At 41.1% G+C, this 19,791-nt stretch overlaps 1 protein-coding gene across 1 annotated transcript; it reads right to left on the bottom strand.

Moving 5' to 3' along the window:
* Positions 1-1,654: 1,654 nt before the first annotated feature.
* Positions 1,655-19,448, bottom strand: tmem91 (transmembrane protein 91). The gene is made up of 4 exons (XM_079246924.1): positions 19,078-19,448; positions 8,979-10,475; positions 6,651-6,797; positions 1,655-3,227 (listed from the first exon to the last, which is right to left on the bottom strand). Exons 2-4 carry the CDS (start codon positions 9,411-9,413, stop codon positions 3,072-3,074), a joined length of 738 nt encoding a protein of 245 aa, XP_079103050.1. The 5' UTR covers positions 9,414-10,475; positions 19,078-19,448; the 3' UTR covers positions 1,655-3,071.
* Positions 19,449-19,791: the final 343 nt, after the last annotated feature.

The raw sequence follows: 19,791 nt of genomic DNA, 5'->3' as shown, positions 1-19,791 counted from the left end.
AATAGGTCAGTTGAAATTCATGTGTTAATGCTAAGATTTAACCCCAACCCTGAATTTATGCATTAAATTTTATCTCATAAATGCACAAACAACAATGTTATTCTTCATAACACAGAAACTGGAATTTACATCATCTCATGTCTGTGTCTGGTCAAAGCTGTGATCAGATCCACTAAAACCACTTTATCATCATTATTCATGAGGATTCTGACAGTTTTCAAGTATTGAAGTTATCATACCCGTATAGATTGGTATCAATACCAGTGTTGATGTGGGCCCAGCACCACTTACATCTCAGGTCAGCAGCTTCCAGCCAAGACTGTTCAACTAACACTGAATGTTTTGAAAACAATAGACATGTACGTACATAGTGGCGAAATGAATCCGATAATGGACTAGTAAATGTAGACCACAATCTTGTGAATGTCACTAAAACTCCCTCTTTTCACCACATCACCCCATCCTGCAGCAGCTGCTCTGGCTAGAGGTTAAATCAGAATTCACAATTCTTCTGCATCCTTTCAGGATGCCTGTCCAACACTTGAGCCGGGTTCTGCCGGAGGTTTCCTTCCTGTTAAAAAGGAGATTTTTCCTTCCCACTGTCGCCAGTGTGCTTGCTCAGGATGGGAGATTGAGTTTGAGCCTCCAACTCAATCTGTTGGTTTCCTTATATAGGCTGTTTTGGCTTTTATTATGTTTTTTTTCCTGTCTGTAAAGCATCTTGAGATGGCATTGCTGTGATTTGACGCTATATAAATAAAGTTGAATTGAAAGTTGAATTGAATTTAAGGTTATATTATTTTCAGTTAATATTATGATAATCTTTTATTAATCTAATATTGTTATATTCTTTATTAATCTTCATGTACAAGTTACAAAGTTTTTGAGAAAGTGCTTGAGAGCTGTTTGAATAACAGGAAGCGACGCTGCCAAAAGGACGGCGAGGTCCTGCCAAGAGCTGGTCATTTTAAAAACTCCAACACAATGCCACCCCCCCCCATCAGTAAGGCCTCGTTCATATTGTCACCCCCTCCCGCTCCCTCAGGTCATCCTCCTCCATCCACCTCACTGTTCCCTCCTGCTGTCTCAGCACCATGAGGAGGAGATCATTCAGTCGCTCAGCTCCCCACCTCTGCAATGCCCCCCCCCCTCGCACACACACACCAGACATCCTAGCACTGACCATTTACATCTGTTCACATCCATCCTCAGAACACACCTGTTCAAGAAAGCATGCTGTCTGTAATCACCCTTTCCCTCAGTTCTATGTTGTTTTTATTGTTTCTTATTGTTTTAATGCCTGTTTTTATTCTACAGTGTCATTGAATGACTTGAAAGGCGCTTTTAAATAAAATGCATTACTATTATTATTATTATTATTATTATTATATACCAGAAGTACATGTGGATGCTTCATTCCAGTAATCTGATTACTCCCAGATATCTGATTCTGATGGTTATGTAAACCAACTGTGGGTTTTATAAAAGTAGTTTTTCTGTCTTTAATGGAAATATTAAAGAAAACTTTGTAAACAAATCGAAGAAAAGAAAAAGTGATGATACTCAGCTGTATTTCAGTTGTAGTGAAACGTTACAGCAAAGCAAAGTCAAACAAGTGCATTTATTGGGATTTGTTGATTTCTTTTCACTTAAATATTCATATCTAACACAAGGAAGTGACCCTGGAAAGAACTGAGTGTTTCTTGTACCTGTAGATGTCCTAAATCTTTCTTTTCTGTGCAGGTGACACAAATCTGCGCAGAATCCGTCTCGCTGTTGCATAAAACACTCAGTTTTCTGATTCAGCGTTCAGATGAGACATGATGTTTCAGGATTGTCGAGGTGTTTTATGATGCCATGTCAGCTGGATCAGCTGATGAGGGGAGGACGGAGATACCACGTTAACGTTCACAATGTAAAGTTTTAATACACCACCAGGGGCTGCAGAAAATAAAGCATTCAGGCTCGGTTGTCCATCTCTGTAAACACTGCAGATGAATAAAAAAATACTGGCTTTATCTTATTTTCATTTTAAAATATAGAATGGCACATTTAAGCTCAACCCAATATGGCTAAAAGGTGGTTTTAGATTTCAGTGAATTTGGCCCAGATGAAGGAAGACGGCCTTGAACGCATGTTTCATGGAGATGTCACAGATTCAGGCTTCACACAGCTGACCTGCAGGATGTGACCTCCTGGAGGAGTCATGTTGTCTTTCTGGAGGGATTGCCTGATATTCCAGTCACCACCGGGTTACAGGAATAGCTCCTAAAAGCATCCTTCTTTCCAGTTTGCTTCTGTATTTTTGGCACTGTTCTTCTCCGCTCTGCATCTCTCTGTCTGGCATCATTTCCTTCACACTGCTTTTGTTTTTTTTTCTTCATTATTTTTGTATTTCTGTATCTGGAGCATGTGCTCCACAGTCTTGGGTTGTATTCTGAAGCTGTGATGGCACTCATATCCTGGTGTTTCTAAAGGTTTGGCTTGGCGTAAACACAGCAGAGGCAGACGATAAAGCGATGCTGACTGGGGAGGTGGGATGAGCATATGGAGGGTTTTTGTTGGGAGTATTGCTTCAGCCTCATCCTGTGAGGCTCGTCCCCACCTCTGGCCCCAACGGTGACGGTGCAGGCTCAGGCCGTCCCACGGTGGATCCATCAGGATCTCTCTGCTGCCGTGTCCTTGCTGTGACCCTCTGGTAAATCTGCAGACTCCATCGCTGCACAGCTCCTCCTGGACATCCCTCCTGCTTTCCCCACCAACCCCCCTCGTTTTATTAATCCACTGTTTGTAACAGAAATCTGCAGTGCTTTTTCTTTTTTTACATAATTTCTACCTAACGTGATGACAACTACAGCACAGATATGACACAGACTGAAGCTTTTATATGAAGTGATCTTTTGTTTCTGAATTATATCCTAATCCAATTAGAAGTGATTATAATCTACTTGCTTTGTTTTCATGAAATATGATGTCAGACAAGTTGACAGACAACGACCGTGGGTATTTTTACAGTTGCACGTGATAATGATGGAGCATGTGAGAGGTCTGTCTTTGGGGAGGGGCTGCTCTTATGGCGGGTTTCCTGACAGGTAGGAAATCAGTGCAGCGATGGCACAGATGTAGGTTATGATTCCAAACACGATGGAGAGCACGGAGAGCCAGAGAGCCTGGCGCGAGGCTGCGTTGGCCCCCTGAAAATCCCCCTGAGCTGATGCCTTGTTGGTCTGGAAAACAAGAGGACAGAAGACAGTAAGATGAGGATTAGTGGTTAAAAAAAAGAGAGAAGCATTTGCCATCATTCATCATCGTCATCCCTGGCTTATGCTTTCCTCTCACTCAGTCCAATCACACTTTAAGCTCATATTATGCCCCATCGCTGAAGCACACCCAGCGTTTGTGCCTCATGCATCACTTTCTCCTCTTTCTTTTCTCCCACCAGTCCTTGCTTTGACTCTGACCTCTGTTTTGGGTATAGGAAATCTATCACCTTGAGGTTTCCTGTTATGACTCTAATTAAATCTTAACGAAGGCCATTGATCTAATCAGAAGGTCTTTGCAGGTTGCTGCCAGGCAGCCTCGCAAATGTGTTAATGGATTTTTTTTGCCCACCACCGCTGAAAGGATGCCTTTGTAGACCTTTTCACACCAACTACAACACTGATTGTATTCATTTTCTCCATGTTTCCATCAACAGGGGTGGTTCTAAAGGGGGGTCCAGAGTGGGCCAGTGCCACCCCAATAACAGGCTCGGACCTCCTGCTGAGTGCAGAGCGGGAAATGGAAATTGTTTTTGTGATAACTTCACCTGACATGAGATGTTGAACCAAAGTGTGGTTTATAAACAGGATAGAAGATGTTTTCCAGGAACAGGTTTTACTACATTGTTTAAAATCCCCATCACAACACAAAATGCTTCAACACAAAAATACAGAAATTTGGTCGACTGTGGAACAGACGGGACTGAAAAACACCGTCCAGTCATTTTAACAGGATCATTTCTAAATGTTCGGACGGTGATTCTGGTAAAATCATGTCGTAACGACAAGATTTTACAAGAATGGCAACTTTTGTCACGTTGCATGGTAGCATTGTTTCAGTGTTTTCCACTTGCTGTGGAGGATTTGTCATGGCTTGTCGAAGCCATTCTCACTCAGTTCCCTTTCCAATTCTTTGTGAAAATCTGCATTTTGCTGTTGTTCTGTCCAGGTCACATCTGAGAGCACAAACATGTAGTAAGTGCACGGAGAGTTGCATTGCATTGCAGGGTCAGGATATGAAAATTTGTGTATTTTTGTAAAAAAAAAAAAAAAAGAAAAAAAAGGAAAAAAACAACATACTACACCCGCTAATGTTAGTCTGGAACCACCAAATAAGCCATGAGTTTGTTAATCTGAACGGCAGCAAAACACTGGATGTACGATGAGTTAATTTCAGCCAAAAGACTGAGAGATGATTCTTCTGGTAGTTTGCTGACACAGTGTTTAAAAGCTGATGCATGTTTCTGGGTATATTGATTTTAACGGATTAATATTCATCGTGGTGGCTTGTTAACGTACGCACAGCAGAATTTATATCAGGTTATAAATACAAACATGACAGCGTGCAGAATGTAGGACAATCTAATTAAACTTTATATAAACATGAACATAAAATGAAGAAATGTAAGTGAATTACTGTAATTTAACTCAAAGAAAATAAAAACTAGTTTCCAAAATCTCAAAATGATAGATTTTATAAACAAAAATTCATTTCTCACCACACGTTGCCACAGTTTATGCAGAAAAATCTCAATTTTTATCCCAATACGATACAATAACCATTCAATGTCTGTTGATTGATCAACAATGAGATTTTTATTGGATTTAGGAATCACTGATCAACATTCAAACAATTTCCCGACTGATTTAACAAAATCCCGTCATTAGCATTAAATCACAAAAAGCAGCTAAAATATCCAAATCCAGATGTTTTTTTTAAGACATTTAAATAAAATACTGTAACTTTTAAATAAAATACTGTACTGTAATATACTGAACCACATTCTGGTTTCATCATCTAAATGAAAACAAGAATAAATATCTATTTTTACACATTAAATACACTACAAAACATTTTCCTGTTGCTCGCCCCCCATCAACGGCTAATTCAGACTCCATCCTGCTTCCTACCTGACCTGTTGGCTCTCTCCAGACAGCTGAAAACAATCTTACAATGATTCTTGTTTTGTCTCTTTCTCTCTTTTTATCTTTTTGTGCTTCTTTGCTGAATCAGAAACGTTGCGTGTTTAAAACAGCCAGTTTCTTGCCAGCCAGTATAACATAGTCACTAGACTTTTTCAGCCTCGGGACGCTGCTGGGATGCGTCTTTGGAACAGGATTTAGTCATTTTTGTAAATATTTATAATAAACATTTTATCATAGCGACGTATCACACCTTTGGTTGTTGATATTTCAACCATTAAATGAAAATAAAGGTGAAATAGTTCCGCGGGTTCTTTCTGGGAAACCTCTTACGGATGATTACTGGATCCATGTTTGATCCGTAGATTGAGTTTCAATTGATGTTATTTGATTGTTAATCAATGAATTAATGTACTGATATAGATAATTTTGTATTTTTATACCTCAGCCTCACTGTGTCTTCCCAGATATGTTATAATGTTTAATATCTTGACAAAGACCACATTCAGTCTTGAAGAAAAGTTCTTTAGGTGGATGTCCACTGCAATTGTTTTATTTTTCTCCTTAAAGCAACACGACTGAACTTTCTGAACTAATAACTAATTCGTCATCTGTTTTGTAGCCTGTCTCTTCTCTGAGCTCTGTCCAACCAGTAGAAATCAGTCTGACTCTTGTCTCTCGCTCTGTCTTTTCTGTCTCTCTTCCTCCAGTAACAATCCAGTTGCTTTTCTTTGCTGAATCAGCCATGCTTCATGTTTATAATGGTCCGTTTGTTGATAGCCAATTACTGGCACGTGACACGATGCAGTAAAGCAAAACGCAGCGATCACATGATGCTCCGGACTGGAAAAGAAAAGCTGTGAAGTGTGATTCCTCAGCTGTGAACACTGCTGGGCAAAGATGGTTCCATGAATGTGCATAATCAGCTACGTTTGCCATCCAACAAGTCAGAAACACAAACTTTTAAGAACTGAAATTCACGTATTTCAATCTAATTTCAAGCTGTTTCTGTTCTCGTTTCTCTGTAGCAGATATTTGACGGTGGTTACTTAATCTGTAGCCTAAGCCTTCATTTAAACAAAAGCAGACGTAGGTCAGAAATAGTGTGTTAGGAATATCAGCAGGGAAAGCTTAATCCCAGTAACAGCAATGTGGTGGGATTTGGTTAAAACTCCACCTGGACTAACCTCCCAGTGACGAACATGGAGCCGTTCAGCTTCATGGCCTGTTGCAGACAAGCGATGATGATATTAAATGCTGCAGGTTGCATGGCTTAGTGGTGTTTATGCTGCAAAGGTGTGACCCCTCCCTCCCCGTTTAAACTATATTCTATAATGCTTTCACTGCATTTATTCACTGAAACTGTTGATGCGATGAACGCAGTGCAGAGGGAAAAAAAAGGTTGTTAACAACAGTGGCAAAATGTACTGAGTCAGCTGGGGACTGTGAGTGTGTGTATGTGTGTACCTTCTGTGAAAGGTAGAAGGCAGCAATGCCCAGGGGCCAGAAGCAGCAGAGCATGGAGAAAAAGGCCAGACCCAAGTAGTCCTGAGGGATCATCAGGGGGAAGTTGCTCTCACTGTCTGTATCGCTTAAGTCATCAATGGATGAGTCCTGGGATTCGAACAGAGTACATCCAGGGTGAGTTTAGGTAACTGATGGGGTCAGGTTTGTCCTCGTGTGCAGAGGATGACAGAGGGGATTTGGATTTTAGGAAAAATAAAACAACATGATGTTCACACTTAAATACCACGACAAGGATAAATGCTACTGAAACCATCTCAACACAAAGCTTAGAGTTGATACTTTTTACTCAACAAACAGAAGCAGCTGCTGCAAAGCTAAATCACCGCTTAAGGATGCATTAAGAACATATTTTTGTTTTTATTGTTGTGATGTTATGCTGGCGTCATCTACAACCACTGGTAAAGCTGGTGCCTGAGAGGAATGTGACTGAATGGGGTTGGTCTCTCCACTGACTGCAGGCGCTTCATGACTCACATGTCTTTTTTAAAACCGCTGCATATTCAGCCTGACTTCCTCCAACCTGCTGCAACTCAGCGCAAACTAGCCGTGCTCCTCCCAAACATGCTTTTGTTCCATTGTTGCTAATGTTTCACGCACCAGCAGCCCCATTAAGAAGATCTACGGAAGCCCAGGAGGGGAAGTGATAAATTAAAACTCTGCTGAGCAATTTTCCAAGAAATCTGCAACGTGATGCTGCGTTGCAGTACAGCATGCTGGATGATGGATGGAGGAAAAATGAGTACCTTCTTCTATTTATCAAAATGTCCTCAAATGAAAACTTTGGTTGACACCTGAGCTTCCAGGTGAAAAAATGAACTAATGAACATCATATATAATATATGCATCACCCATCAAACATATCATCAACATATAATTATTCCAGAATGATGGGAAAGTCGCGTCTAGAGGGGGGTCCTCTGGAAAATAAGAGGATTTATGAGAGGTGACTTCTGATTGGTTGAATTCCTGGAGACATGATGCCACTCCAGTTGCACGTCGGCATGTTTCTGCAGTTTGTAAACAAACTTAATACTTTGGACAAATTAGCTTCTTTCATGCGATAAACAGAAGCGGTGTGTTAAAGCCAGAGCTGGATCCGGAATATGAAGCGAGATTCCAACAAGCATATCGCTTGCAGTCATACAACATTATGGGTTGGGAAATGACTCGTTTAAGTGACTTCGATACATAGATAATAATTAAGGTTTGTCAGTAAATAAATGTATAGAACATCATTTAGGGGGGTGGGGATGGCTGGGTTCTGACCCGCTGCGGGGCTAAAAGACGAGCCACGTTCTGGTGCGCGTGAGGAACTTCATATTTACTTCAACTGCATTAAAACTGAAAGGAAATCTTTAGTTCCTAATTGACAAAGTTGCATCACCTTTCTTCCTTGGATGGCATGATGCTTCAGATGTTCACTGAAGATACAACGTGTATATTTCAGGACAGTCTTACAAAGCAGTTGCCATGGCGACAATGCATCCAAAAGCCAGATATCAGGTTCCGATGGAAATTCAGTCGGGACAGGACATATTCTGCTCTCACACTGAAATGAAAACTCCGAAGCGATGCTAATTGAGTCCTTTTAAACATCTAAAGTGGAATAAAGGTTGAGATGCTGCCTTGTGCTCTGCTGAGGTCACTGCAAGGTTTAAATCCCGCAGGCCAGAGTGTTTGCATCACTGCATGACTGCCAGCATCCACAATGAGACGCTTTCTCATCTTCTTTTGTCCTTGAGGAAGGAACCCTTCGCCGACTTTGTACCCGTCAACTTCTGTGGGTTTTGCTGCTGTATGTTTGTCCACTTGCACGTGTTTTTACTGAGAACGATGAAACAGCCGTAAGCCTGCTGAAGCACTTCACAGCGCCTAACTCCAGCTTTTAATCTGACCTTGCTGGGAGACTTTCTTTTTTTAACAAAACAAGTTACGCAACCAGAAGTTTGGGACGGTTACAACATGTACTGTATGTTGTCATAATTACTCCCAAACACTGTTTGTCTTCAAGGTGTTGAGAGATGTGAATCAGAACTGGTAGAACTGGTTTTCTCTATAACTGCACCAGTTTAAGGTCTTTCTCTTTACTCAACAGCTTTACATAGCTTTCTGACAGTAAGAAAAACCAGTCCTCGTGTCTTTTCTGAGCTCCACTTAGCTGCCAGAATCTGTACTGAGGGTATACAAATCTCTTGTTTTCATATGTGTGTGTGTGTGTGTGTGTGTGTGTGTGGGTGTCAGAGCATTGATGTCATTGGGAATTCTTACGTCAGAGTCGGGAAGCAGATCATCCTCATCATCCATGCTGTAGGACGCGCTGTGGAAGTCCTGTGTCTCAGCCAGCAGCTTCCTCTCCAGATTAGAGCCGGGACGAACGTCTACGAAGGTGGTCTCCAGGTAGTCTTTGCTGAGCAGGGAGTCCGTGTGGCCCCAGATGGGGGCTGCGGGGTAAAAGGACTCCAGTGTGTGAGGTAAAGAGCAAGGGTCCAGTAGCTGCTGCTGCTGGAGCTCTGGATGATGTCCGCAGTAGCTCCGCCACGCTAACGGAGGGTAGGCCCTGTCCTCCTCACACTTAACCAAGATGCTCTTGAAGAGTCCACCCGGGGCCTGTCCCGGTCCAGGTCCTAGCCCCGGCCCAGATGCGTGGCTGTTGTTGGTACTTTCTCCCAGGAGAGGGTGCTCCAGCTCATCCAGATTATCCATCCCTCTCTTTTAATACCAAACACACAAGAGGCCACCACATCAACAACCAAATGTAATCTACAAATCGGTTGGCAGAGCGTTTCCCTGAAGAGCGTCCAGTGGATTTACACAAAGGCAGCTGCTTTGCCGGCTTTCCAGTTTTAGTGATAATCCATCTTTAATCCTATTCTTTAATTTTTCTCTTATTACAGGGCTTGGTCCAGAGTGCGACACATGTCAGATTTATGACTCCTGTCTGCGGAGAAACGTGGCCTGAAGTTGTTTTGAATGGTTCAGGATGCTGCTTTCCTCATGGTTCAGGATCCGTCTCTCGTCTTCCATTTCACACGATCCAGTATGTCAGTGTTCATTTAGTCCTTAATGTTGGCTGTTTTGTCTTGGTACAACATGAAAATGTCAAATGTGAAGATAAAGGATGTTGATTGAGCCCAGAGAGGCAAACGGAAGCTGTGGGATTTTTTTGCTTATGCACACATCGGCCTTTCCCTTCAGCTCCTCCAGATGGAAATGGGCAATGACTTGTGAGCTGACAAATAGCTAGCAGGAATAACTTGAACGAGCCCCAAGCTGTTGCGATGTGCAGCCATGTGTTTGCTCCTCAGCGTGAAAAAAAAAGTGTCCTGAAACTTTAAAAAAAGAGGTCACAAGCAGGGGCCCTTAAGACAACTGGACCGATGTGCAGTGAGGCTGTTCTGCAGCTTAAAAACACACAACCTGCAGCCGTTGTCAGACTGAACGGTGAGCCCAACGGATTGGGGCCATATTTGAGGGCATTTAATCTGTAAAAGCAACGAGGCTCCAGGAATAGAATCCTATGGTGCACATTGGCAGGTCAGCAGGCCTGCCAACATGCCTGCTCCTCTGTTGGTGCTGCAGGAAGCGATAATGAGGAAATCAAAGTCCTCAGGCTTTGATTTATGGCTGCGGGGTTGCTACGCGGGATGGCAGCGCTCCATTCCAACATGTAATTTTAATGCACCACATCCACTTTGAAAGGTTTTCACTTGGGACAGACGATGACGAGTCTATCTGCCTCTCTGGTGACGGTGATGATGATGATGCCTGTTGAGAGAAGAAAAAAGGTCAAACAATAAAATGTAAATTTTGCCGCTTAGCCCAGATTTCCTGCACAGTATTTGCCCTATAAGCAAAACAGATAGAGAAGATTGAAATGTTATTATTAAATCACCGGTACATTTATTCTCTTTCTGCCACCCAAGTGAAAATTCTCAGGATGACACTGAGTTTGTTTAAAAAGCTCAAACTGCAGCAGAGATGTGTGACTGGAATAATATAGGAAATAAAAAGGCTTTGCTGGAAGCTGCATCTGTTGTGGAAACTGTTTCATTTGTTAAATAAAATATTTTGGCCTATAACCCAACGTAAGACAGCTTACGGTCAGTGTGCTATAGTTTATTTTTATTACTGGTTTTACTTACTATTTAGTTTGATAAAATCGAGTCAATTTTCCAGCCGTGTCCAAAGTTTGAGCCCAAAAAGCAAATCAGGCAGAGAAGTATCTTTATCTCAACCTTTTTTCCTCATTTCAGACTTGGTTACTGTCTCTGAAGTGTGCACAAGGTCTTGTTTATGTTGCTAAATTAGCTGCAGCTGCATTGAAATAAAGATTTACTTTATTGTTTCTAATAGAAATGGGTTTGAGGCTAAAAATCTGCTGCATTCTGCAGTCATAGGAAGTAAACATGAAGTAAACAAATGCTGAAGATTTAATACTTTGATGGAAAATGGAATGAATGGGTTTTTATACTGGTTTAACTGGCAGCGTGTCATCCTAAATTCAAGCTCTGAATTAAGAACATGTGCCATATCAACAAAATCTTTTGTTTTGTACTTCCTGAGAACAGATTGGCTATATGAGGGCTGAAGATAGAGATGCTCTCATTTGTCCGTAGTGTTCTTGTGGAGGGAAAATATTTGACAGAACAGCGAGTAATTTCACTAGTTCCACCAGATTCTTTATTTTATTTTATTTTATTATATTTTATTTTATACTTATTTGCCTAATTACTAGGGGTGGGAAAATCAAATCAAAAAATCAAATATCTGGATTTTTGTTGCTTCATAATTCTAAAATAGTTTATTTTTTTTAAATGGATTTTTTTTTTTAAATAAATAAACATAATCCATTATTAATTTTTTGTCATTATTATTGTTTTTATTGATTTTTTTATTTGTCTTCTTGGGTATTATAGCAACAGAATGATGGTCTGGCTACTGTGTTGTTTTCCTAATTAAAATCATGAAAAATGATGAGCATAAAAAATTTGTGTACATTTTTTTGTTTTTAGTGTACAAAAATCAGTAATATCGAAGATTTGTGAGAATTGCAATTTAAATCAAATTGGCACCCAAAAAATCTGGAATAAAAAAAAACCGGGACAAAAAGATATCATCACAGCCCTAATAATTGCATTATTTATATTTGCACATTATAAATTTAATTTAATTTAATTTAATTTAATTTAATTTAATTTAATTTTTACCTGATTTAGTTTATTTTATTAATTACCTAACTACATTAATCATTATTTAAATTAATTCAATTTTTACCTGATTTAACTCAAATGAATCAGTTTCAGGAACGTAGAATTTTTAAGTTTCATGAGTTTACGACTGTCTTCTGTCTTCCACTTCCAGAGAGATTTATCTGGCAGATGACTGTGAAAGCATCCGCTACAGAGTGTGTGTTCAAGAAGTGTGTGTTCACTTGACAGTTTCTCAGCGATCCGCATGAATACCAGTACGGTTTATTTTGCTGCAAAGCTGATGTCATTTAGCTGTAACTCCAAACGACTCAGTGCAGCAGTCCAGAAAATGTGTGTGAGCCACATCTACTGTAACTGTGCTCACTTCATCAGCAGAGACGAGCTGTAATGCACCAGTTTTATCCTGCATGCACAACTTTAATGTATTCCTCAGTTAAAAAAAAAAATCAAACCTGAAAACTAAGCATCACTGTCTGATACACAGACCGAAAAAGAAGCATGTCATCATAAAAAACTAAATGATGGATTCAGCTGGAAGTTATCAGAGAGGTTTAACCAAGTGAGACTCATCAGAGGCAGTCTGTCCTGCTCACTGTATTTATTTTCCTTTCTGTGTCTGTCAGCTGAAAGAGGATGAAGGAGAAAAGACTTAACCGTTTCTGGTATGTCAGCCTGGATCTGAGCCATCGACTGAACTCAAGAAACACGACACGTCATTTTAAAAATATCATTATTATTAGAAATATGATTATATAACAAAACATTCATAACTAACTTTCTTTGACAGAAATTAATGTTTAAATTTTTTCCAAATCACCCAGATACAGCATGAAGACGGCTCCTGTCTACCTTCACCCAGAGCTATAGACTCCCTGTCGACAGTTTCGCTCCACCTACACCTCCACTACGTGGGACTAAATCACCAGCCAGACTCTTTTCCTCTGTCGTGCCACGATGGTGGAATGATCTCCCAAACTCTGTCCGCTCTGCAGACTCTTCAAGGAGCACTTCCACACTTAGTTTAGCCACATTTGTCAGAAGAGCTGGAGAACTTAGTTCTTTGCAAATAGAACGGTGGTATTTATTCTTTGTATTTTAACATATTGTAGGGTGGGAAGAAAAGTCTGAAGCACTTCATGTCAAGACCTGCGTCCAACTGGAGTCCAGCAGCACCTTCCTACCATGTCCTCTGTTTGATTTCCTGCTTGTGTTGCTCTCACTCTCATATGTACGTCGCTTTAGATAAAATCATCTACTAAAGGACTGTAGAATAGAATAGAATAGAATAGAACAGCGTGCATGGACACATGGAGGCTGTACTCCGTCGACAAACAACAACAACAAAGAAATTGTTCACTTTTTAGCCTTAAATTCACATTTAAGATGCAAGAAAGTATCACTGACTGTATAAATGCTGTGCACCCCCCCCCCCCCCCCCCCCAACCCTCCCCTTTGACAAAATCTTAATTATTTTAATACAAAAATCTTACAGTAATTTAGTAATTTTTAAAGGAAACTTGAGCGGTTTTAGTGGTGATTTTCAATGATTCGGGGTAGTTTATAGCCCCCCCCCACCGACCCACCCACCCCCCTGTGAAGCTGGGATAAGCTCCAATCTCAAACAATATGCTAAGCTGCTTAGAGGAAGGACGCTGGCTGGACATGCAGCATGCACCTGCCATTCAAACTGCATATATGTGATAAGTGACTGCCAAACAGAATTAGCTGCTCGTATTAAATGATAAATTACAGGAAAGAAATATGCAATCATCTGTGTTGGAAGATGTTCATTCAGCTGTTTTATTTGGAGAAAACCACAGATGCGGTATTTTAATGACAGCTGCATTTAGTGACTCTGTAAAATATACCTCCATGTTTGCTGGAGCGGATGTGGCTTTCGCCTCTTCTGCTCCTTCACCCGAAGCTGAACTCATATTTTTATGGCTCTTCAATTTTATCCTTTTTTATTCATTTTTATGTTCAATTGACCTGCAGCAGCAAACCTGCATCGTCTCCTTACTCATCTCTTACTTTTATCTAATCATCCACGACTTTACTTTCCTCTGGTTTAGATTTAGATTTGAAGTTTTCACACGAGGCCTGACTTGTGTTTCTGACATTTGAAGTTTTCTGTCCAGAAACGTTGACGTCTTCTTCTTTGTTTCCCTGATAAAAACCTGCATGTTGCTCTGAATTTTACTTAGTGAAAAGACCTTCTGCCACGTGTAGAATCAGTCTGATTGTCTCCAATGACCATACTTTCATACATTTTGCCACAGTTTATCAGATTTAGGTTTAACTAGCCTGTATTTGAAATCAACTGTTGACAAAGTGAGACTTTTCCATCCTGGAGCGGTTTAATGAAGCGTTGTTTCACAAAATCTGTGTATTATCCCATCAGTGAGTTTTCAGTCTGCATGACAGGCTCGAGATGACTCTGTTTTTCTCCACACCACGCTACAACACAAGCAAGGAACGTGGAAAAACACCCCTGGAATAAATGAGTCTTGCTGAGAGCTCTGTCCCCCCCCCCCCCCCCCCACTCCACCTCTAACTCTGAACAAGCTGAGTGACGTCAGCAGCCGCTCTGCAAAAACAGCCACCCAGTCATGACACATATGTACACATTTGGACATATGGTGCAAACTGTACACATGCGCTTGTGCCCACTCACACACTATTTGTAGCACTTTCCGAGCCTTCCCTCTCTCTCTCTTCTGCCCCCTCCCAATCCATGCAGCCTTGTTCCAGGAGAGATGCACTCAGCTTTATTACACCCCCACCTCCCTCCACCTCTGCCCATCCACCATAAAAAGACTTCTGTCAGCTGTATTATAAGCCTGCCTCCTTTTTCTGATTCTGCAAAGCTCATAAAACATCCAGTCAGGTGGAGGAGGAGCTCGCAAGGACGCTGCTGCAAATCACCACTGACACTTTTACAAGAGATGCTCTCCTCTGTTGCTCTTTCGCTTGGTGTTTTGTCAAACACACATCCACAGCGATTACTTTTACCCTTCTTTAATCTGACTCCTTTCCCTTCCTTCACATAATCCAGCCACACTTTTTGCAAAAAGCAAAGTAGAAAACTCCAAAAGAAAGCTTCCTCCTTCCTCCTTGAGACATTGGAGACTTGCAGTCAAAGTGAAATGTTGCTGCTGACTCTTACAAGGATTTTCAGCAACTCTGCAGTCTTTTCACTGTCCCTCAGCATCATCCTGCAAGTAATGGCTCTAATATCTCAGCAGATCCACATCAAGGAGATATAGATACAGTGAATGCAATCATAGAAAAGAAATGACATAGAGGCTGCAGGAAATTGGAGCTGCACAGCTCTAATAAAAAGACATCCTGAGGAACAGAGATGGGAGGCTGTGAAGACGACACCAGGCTTTCAGATTTACCAAAGAGAAAAAGAAAATCTGAGAACACGAGTGGTGGTTAAATGGCTCTATTGATTTCATTTCCAAATCCCTTTTCTGCCTGTCTCTGCCTTGATCTGTGTGGAGTGGCTGCTGAGAGCAGAGGAAACTGAAGAGAAAAGATAAGCAGAAGGAAAAAAAGGGAAAAACAGGCAGCAACGTGGGGAGCTCGGCGTAACACCACGTTCCTATGGAAACACATTCACCATGGAGTGGAGTGCTCACTGCAGGATAAATGAAGCAGAGGCTAATTTGCCATTTCAGTACTGTTCCTCTGCTTGGCTTGATAATAACAGGATGGGATAATTCCAGCATTGCTGTGCCTCCAAGTAAGGATGTTTCTGTCATTTTACGGCTGCAAAGCATGGATAATTTCCACTGGATTACTCTACGAGAACTAATGAACGCAGTCATGTCAGGCGCTGGCTTTACGTGAATTCCCCCTGTGCACAATGTGTGTATAACAGTGTGAGTTCATTAATCAGTCCACACCATGACCTGCTTTGACCCTAAACACACACACACACACACACACACACACACACACACACACACACACACACACACACACACACACACACACAGAGAAACCAGCACACTGAAGCCCTTCGTACCACATGACCACAGCTGCATACATCACATACAGGCAACGGCTCTCAAACACACACACTGCTTACACAGCTGCTGCTCCTGTGCAATGAGGCCAAAAAGAATGAAAGCTACCCATCTGCTGTATGTTGCACATGGCTCCTGCACCTTTCTGCAGAGTGTGTGTGGTGTGTTTAGTCAGTGTTCTGTCATGTGAATCTGCTAACAACATAGGACAGACTGCAGAGACTCTCGCTCACAACGTTCTTCCTGTTTGTGTACATGCATGTGTGTTTTTGTGTCCCTGATGGGACGGTGACAGCCACTGGAAATCAGTCTGACATATTCTCCAGGGTTGGAAGTAAGCTGAGTGTTTGTGGATGTTAGCGTGTAAAGGTTTCTGCTGACCAAATACTGAGCAAGCACGTTGTCAGCCTGGACAAGTGTGCACATGCGGAACTGCCAGTAATCTCCTTTTTTCTCTTTATTTCTGCGGGGGATGATTTCCACAATAAGATCAGATGAAAAGAAATAAGATTTTAGACTTTTTAGAATTATTATTTCATGCAAAAAGAAACAAGAAAAACATGATATAATGTAGCACATGGACAGATAAGGTGAAACGGAGAACAAAAGAAAGAGGACAAAACAACCTGATGCAATAAACTAAAATGAAATAAAATAAAATAAAACAACCTGATGCAATGAAATAAAATAAAATAAAATAAAAACAAACAACCTGATGCAATAAAATAAAATAAAATAAATTAAAATAAAATAAAATAATATAAATTAAAATAAGCACCCTGATGCAATCAAATAAAATAAAGTAAAATAAATTAAAATAAAAAAACTGTTGATTTCTAACATTTCTAACAAAAAATTCTCTACTTCCTATTAAAAATATAAATTCTACTCGTGTTAAAACATTGAAGATTCTTTAATTATTACATTAATATAATGAATATATATTTCCTATTAAAAGTTCAAAGACTTGGTTACTGAGGCAAAATAAAATCCATTTTTCTCATATTTGGGTATCATAGTTGCAAACGAGCTGCATGTTTTGCCATGAGGTGGAGGATACCCCCGACTCCAGGAAATACTTTGGAAATCTTTGGAGAAAAAGGGAGAATAAAGAAAGGCTGATTCTCAAGCTCCTCCTGAGCCATGACAACAACTCAAGTGTATTAATATAATTTAGGATGTATTCATTATTTAATGATGAATACATCCTAAACCAGGAATCTCAAACTCTGGTCCTCAAGCCCTCCTACAGGTTTTGGATGTTTCCCTGCTCCAACACGCCTGGTGTAAGTATTAAATAACACAGGGAAACCTAAATTTGATGACATTTCTGGCTTCTTGGCTTCCTCTCAATCGACTTCACAAAGTTATCACTTTACAGCATAAGAGCTGTGGAAATCTCCAACAAATGCCGCGTCAGATTAATGTTTGCATGAATGATTCATGGGCTCAAAGTGGGAAACACATCCCAACATCAGCTGCTAGGAGGAGGCTTTGTGAATCAGTTGCTGGACAGAAACCACCACAGAGAGAGGCCAAAAATACAAAAACATTTTATAAATAATGTACTTTCTGTTTGCACTGTGAAGCACGGAAGAGGAGGTGTGAGCATGTGGGGATGTTCTCAGCATCACCTCTATACACATACCCTCTCTTCCCATTAGGTTCAATTGGATTTCTATTTATTTCTGTTGTACTTAAGTAAGGGGAGAAAGGTTCATTAACATATAAAGTTAAATATAAAAGTATCCATGTTAGAAAATGGCTCCTTTTTATTGGCAGTCCCTCTAACTTAAACAAAAACAGGAAACCTGGATTTACCTTTCAGGTTCCCATAATTACCCAACTGAGATGTTCTGCAATGAGGATACAAACTGCTAATAAGTTCTCCACATATCTGAGAACTCCTTTAAGACTGTCAGGTGCTTCCATCCGTCAAGAAGCTGGTTGAATGTGCAGAGCTGCAGCAGAGAAATACGCTCATTTAAATAAAAATAATATTCCACACCACTGTGTGCCTTTCTGCAAAAATGTGAGCCTTCGTTGAACTCCAGCCGTCAGACACAAGCCAGTTGTTTCTATAAATCTGCTTCATTGTCACTCCTCGTTAGAACTGAAAGCCCACAAACTGGTGTGCTAACGCTGACGTGAGTTGACATGAGTTGCCAAACTGCCACAATGATTAGCAAGGGCTTAACAGGCACTGTACAGAGGCTGCACAGATGTTCTCCAGACTGTGTTTACATCAGTCCTACAGCAGCGGAATGCCCTGCACATGCCTGCATGTGTTTATGTGGGGCGTGAGAGAGACTGAAATGTCATCAGGACCCGTCAGTTTGTGGACTGAAAGCAAATGTGAACGATGTTAACTGAGATAAACTTGCTGGACATGTATCGGTTGTGATTAAGGTCAGGTTAAGCCTTTAGGGATCACATATGCTTTAATGTGCAGCCCTCACACATCCTTGTGCATCATGGTGCATGTGCAGCAATGAGTTGAAGAAGCTAATTAGTTCTGTGCAGATCTCTACATGAGCAGTGATGTATAACATGTCCTCAGCATCATCACAGACTGAGGGCAATGCTTGTGCACCCCCAGCAGAGAAAAGCTCTGCTCTTAATTAGGGCTGCTGGCAAATGTCCTCTGAAAGCTCACACGCTGCCTTTTGTCATGCACACAGCTGCACACATTAAACACTGAAGGATGAAACACGTTCAGATTTGCTACGTGACAAAAACATGGATGTTTTGCACCACTGGGAACAAAGCTGGTAAACAATGGAGCATTTACTGGGATCCCACTCCAAAGCACCAGTCTCTACTCATATTTTTGTGGGAAATCACAGTCTTCTTATCATTAAACCACATTGAAGCTAAATTCACCATGAAACAGATGCAGGTTACTGGTAACAAGCATAAAATCATCACTGAACTTTGTCCTTTTACAAGCAGTCATTAAAAATAGGAAGAAATATAAAGATCTGAGTGTTTTTAAAGATGATTTAAAAGTAAAAATTGAAGAAATGATTATAAATAATGATGTTTGCGTGGATTTTAAAACAATAAAGAGTTTTAAAAGATGGAGAGGAGACGCAACAGCAGCGGAAGATGATGTTTCCTCACCTTCACATGGGATGTCCTGTCGGGATGAGCATCGCTGGACTGACTGGTCCCAGCTCCCGCCGGTGCGCGCGGATCCTGCCCCGTGTCCGTGGGAGTGCGCAGGTGTGCGTATTTAGTTGTGCGCGGTTAAATGTGAGCAGAGAGGCTTTGTGTGGGAGCTGGAAGCCCAACTTGTCAGCATCCCTTCAGCGTCTCGGATGAAGATGTTCCACCTGCGCAGCGCGCGCGCTTTGTTAAGCATCTCCTCCTCCCCTGCGCATCTTCGATGCTCTCCTCCTCCTCCTCTTCACAGAAAAGATGAAGATCTTTCCTTAATCCTTGTTGCCGCTCCTTTCAACTTTCTTCTGACACTCCGACTTTCCAAAAACAACATGTCTTCCTCTCCTGCTTGTCTTCTCTCCTCCTCCTCCTCTCTTCTCCTCTCCGTTTTATCTTTCCCCAGCAGTGCCGCTTACCTTGCTTTGGCTGGAAACTGGGTCCTAAAGCCTGTTGCAACACTGCGTGACTGTTTGTTGTGTTTCAATTACTTAATGGTCCTCCTAAGGATAGCAAAAGGACAAATTATCGGGATGTTTTGCCTTTTCTTACTTCTATAAGAGGATTACTGGGCTCAGTGCTTGATTCAGGGTCTAGATCAGGATTGGGGCTAAGACTATGGGGAGGTTTGAGGTTAGTTGTAGTGACACAAATACAAATGTCCATCAGATAAAAGGT

This window comes from Telmatherina bonti, assembly GCF_933228915.1.
Source record: "Telmatherina bonti genome assembly, chromosome: 9".
Lineage (NCBI taxonomy): Eukaryota > Metazoa > Chordata > Actinopteri > Atheriniformes > Telmatherinidae > Telmatherina > Telmatherina bonti.
This window is presented reverse-complemented; position numbering and strand designations above follow the sequence as displayed.

Bases quoted from the DNA above. Each gene is read 5' to 3' on its own strand.
- tmem91 (XM_079246924.1), bottom strand. From the start codon at position 9,413: ATGGATAATCTGGATGAGCTGGAGCACCCTCTCCTGGGAGAAAGTACC. The intron at 6,798-8,978 runs GTAAGAATTCCC...TTCGAATCCCAG, and splicing joins ATCTGCTTCCCGACTCTGAC to GACTCATCCATTGATGACTT. The intron at 3,228-6,650 runs GTACACACATAC...CTTGTTTTCCAG, and splicing joins CCTTCTACCTTTCACAGAAG to ACCAACAAGGCATCAGCTCA.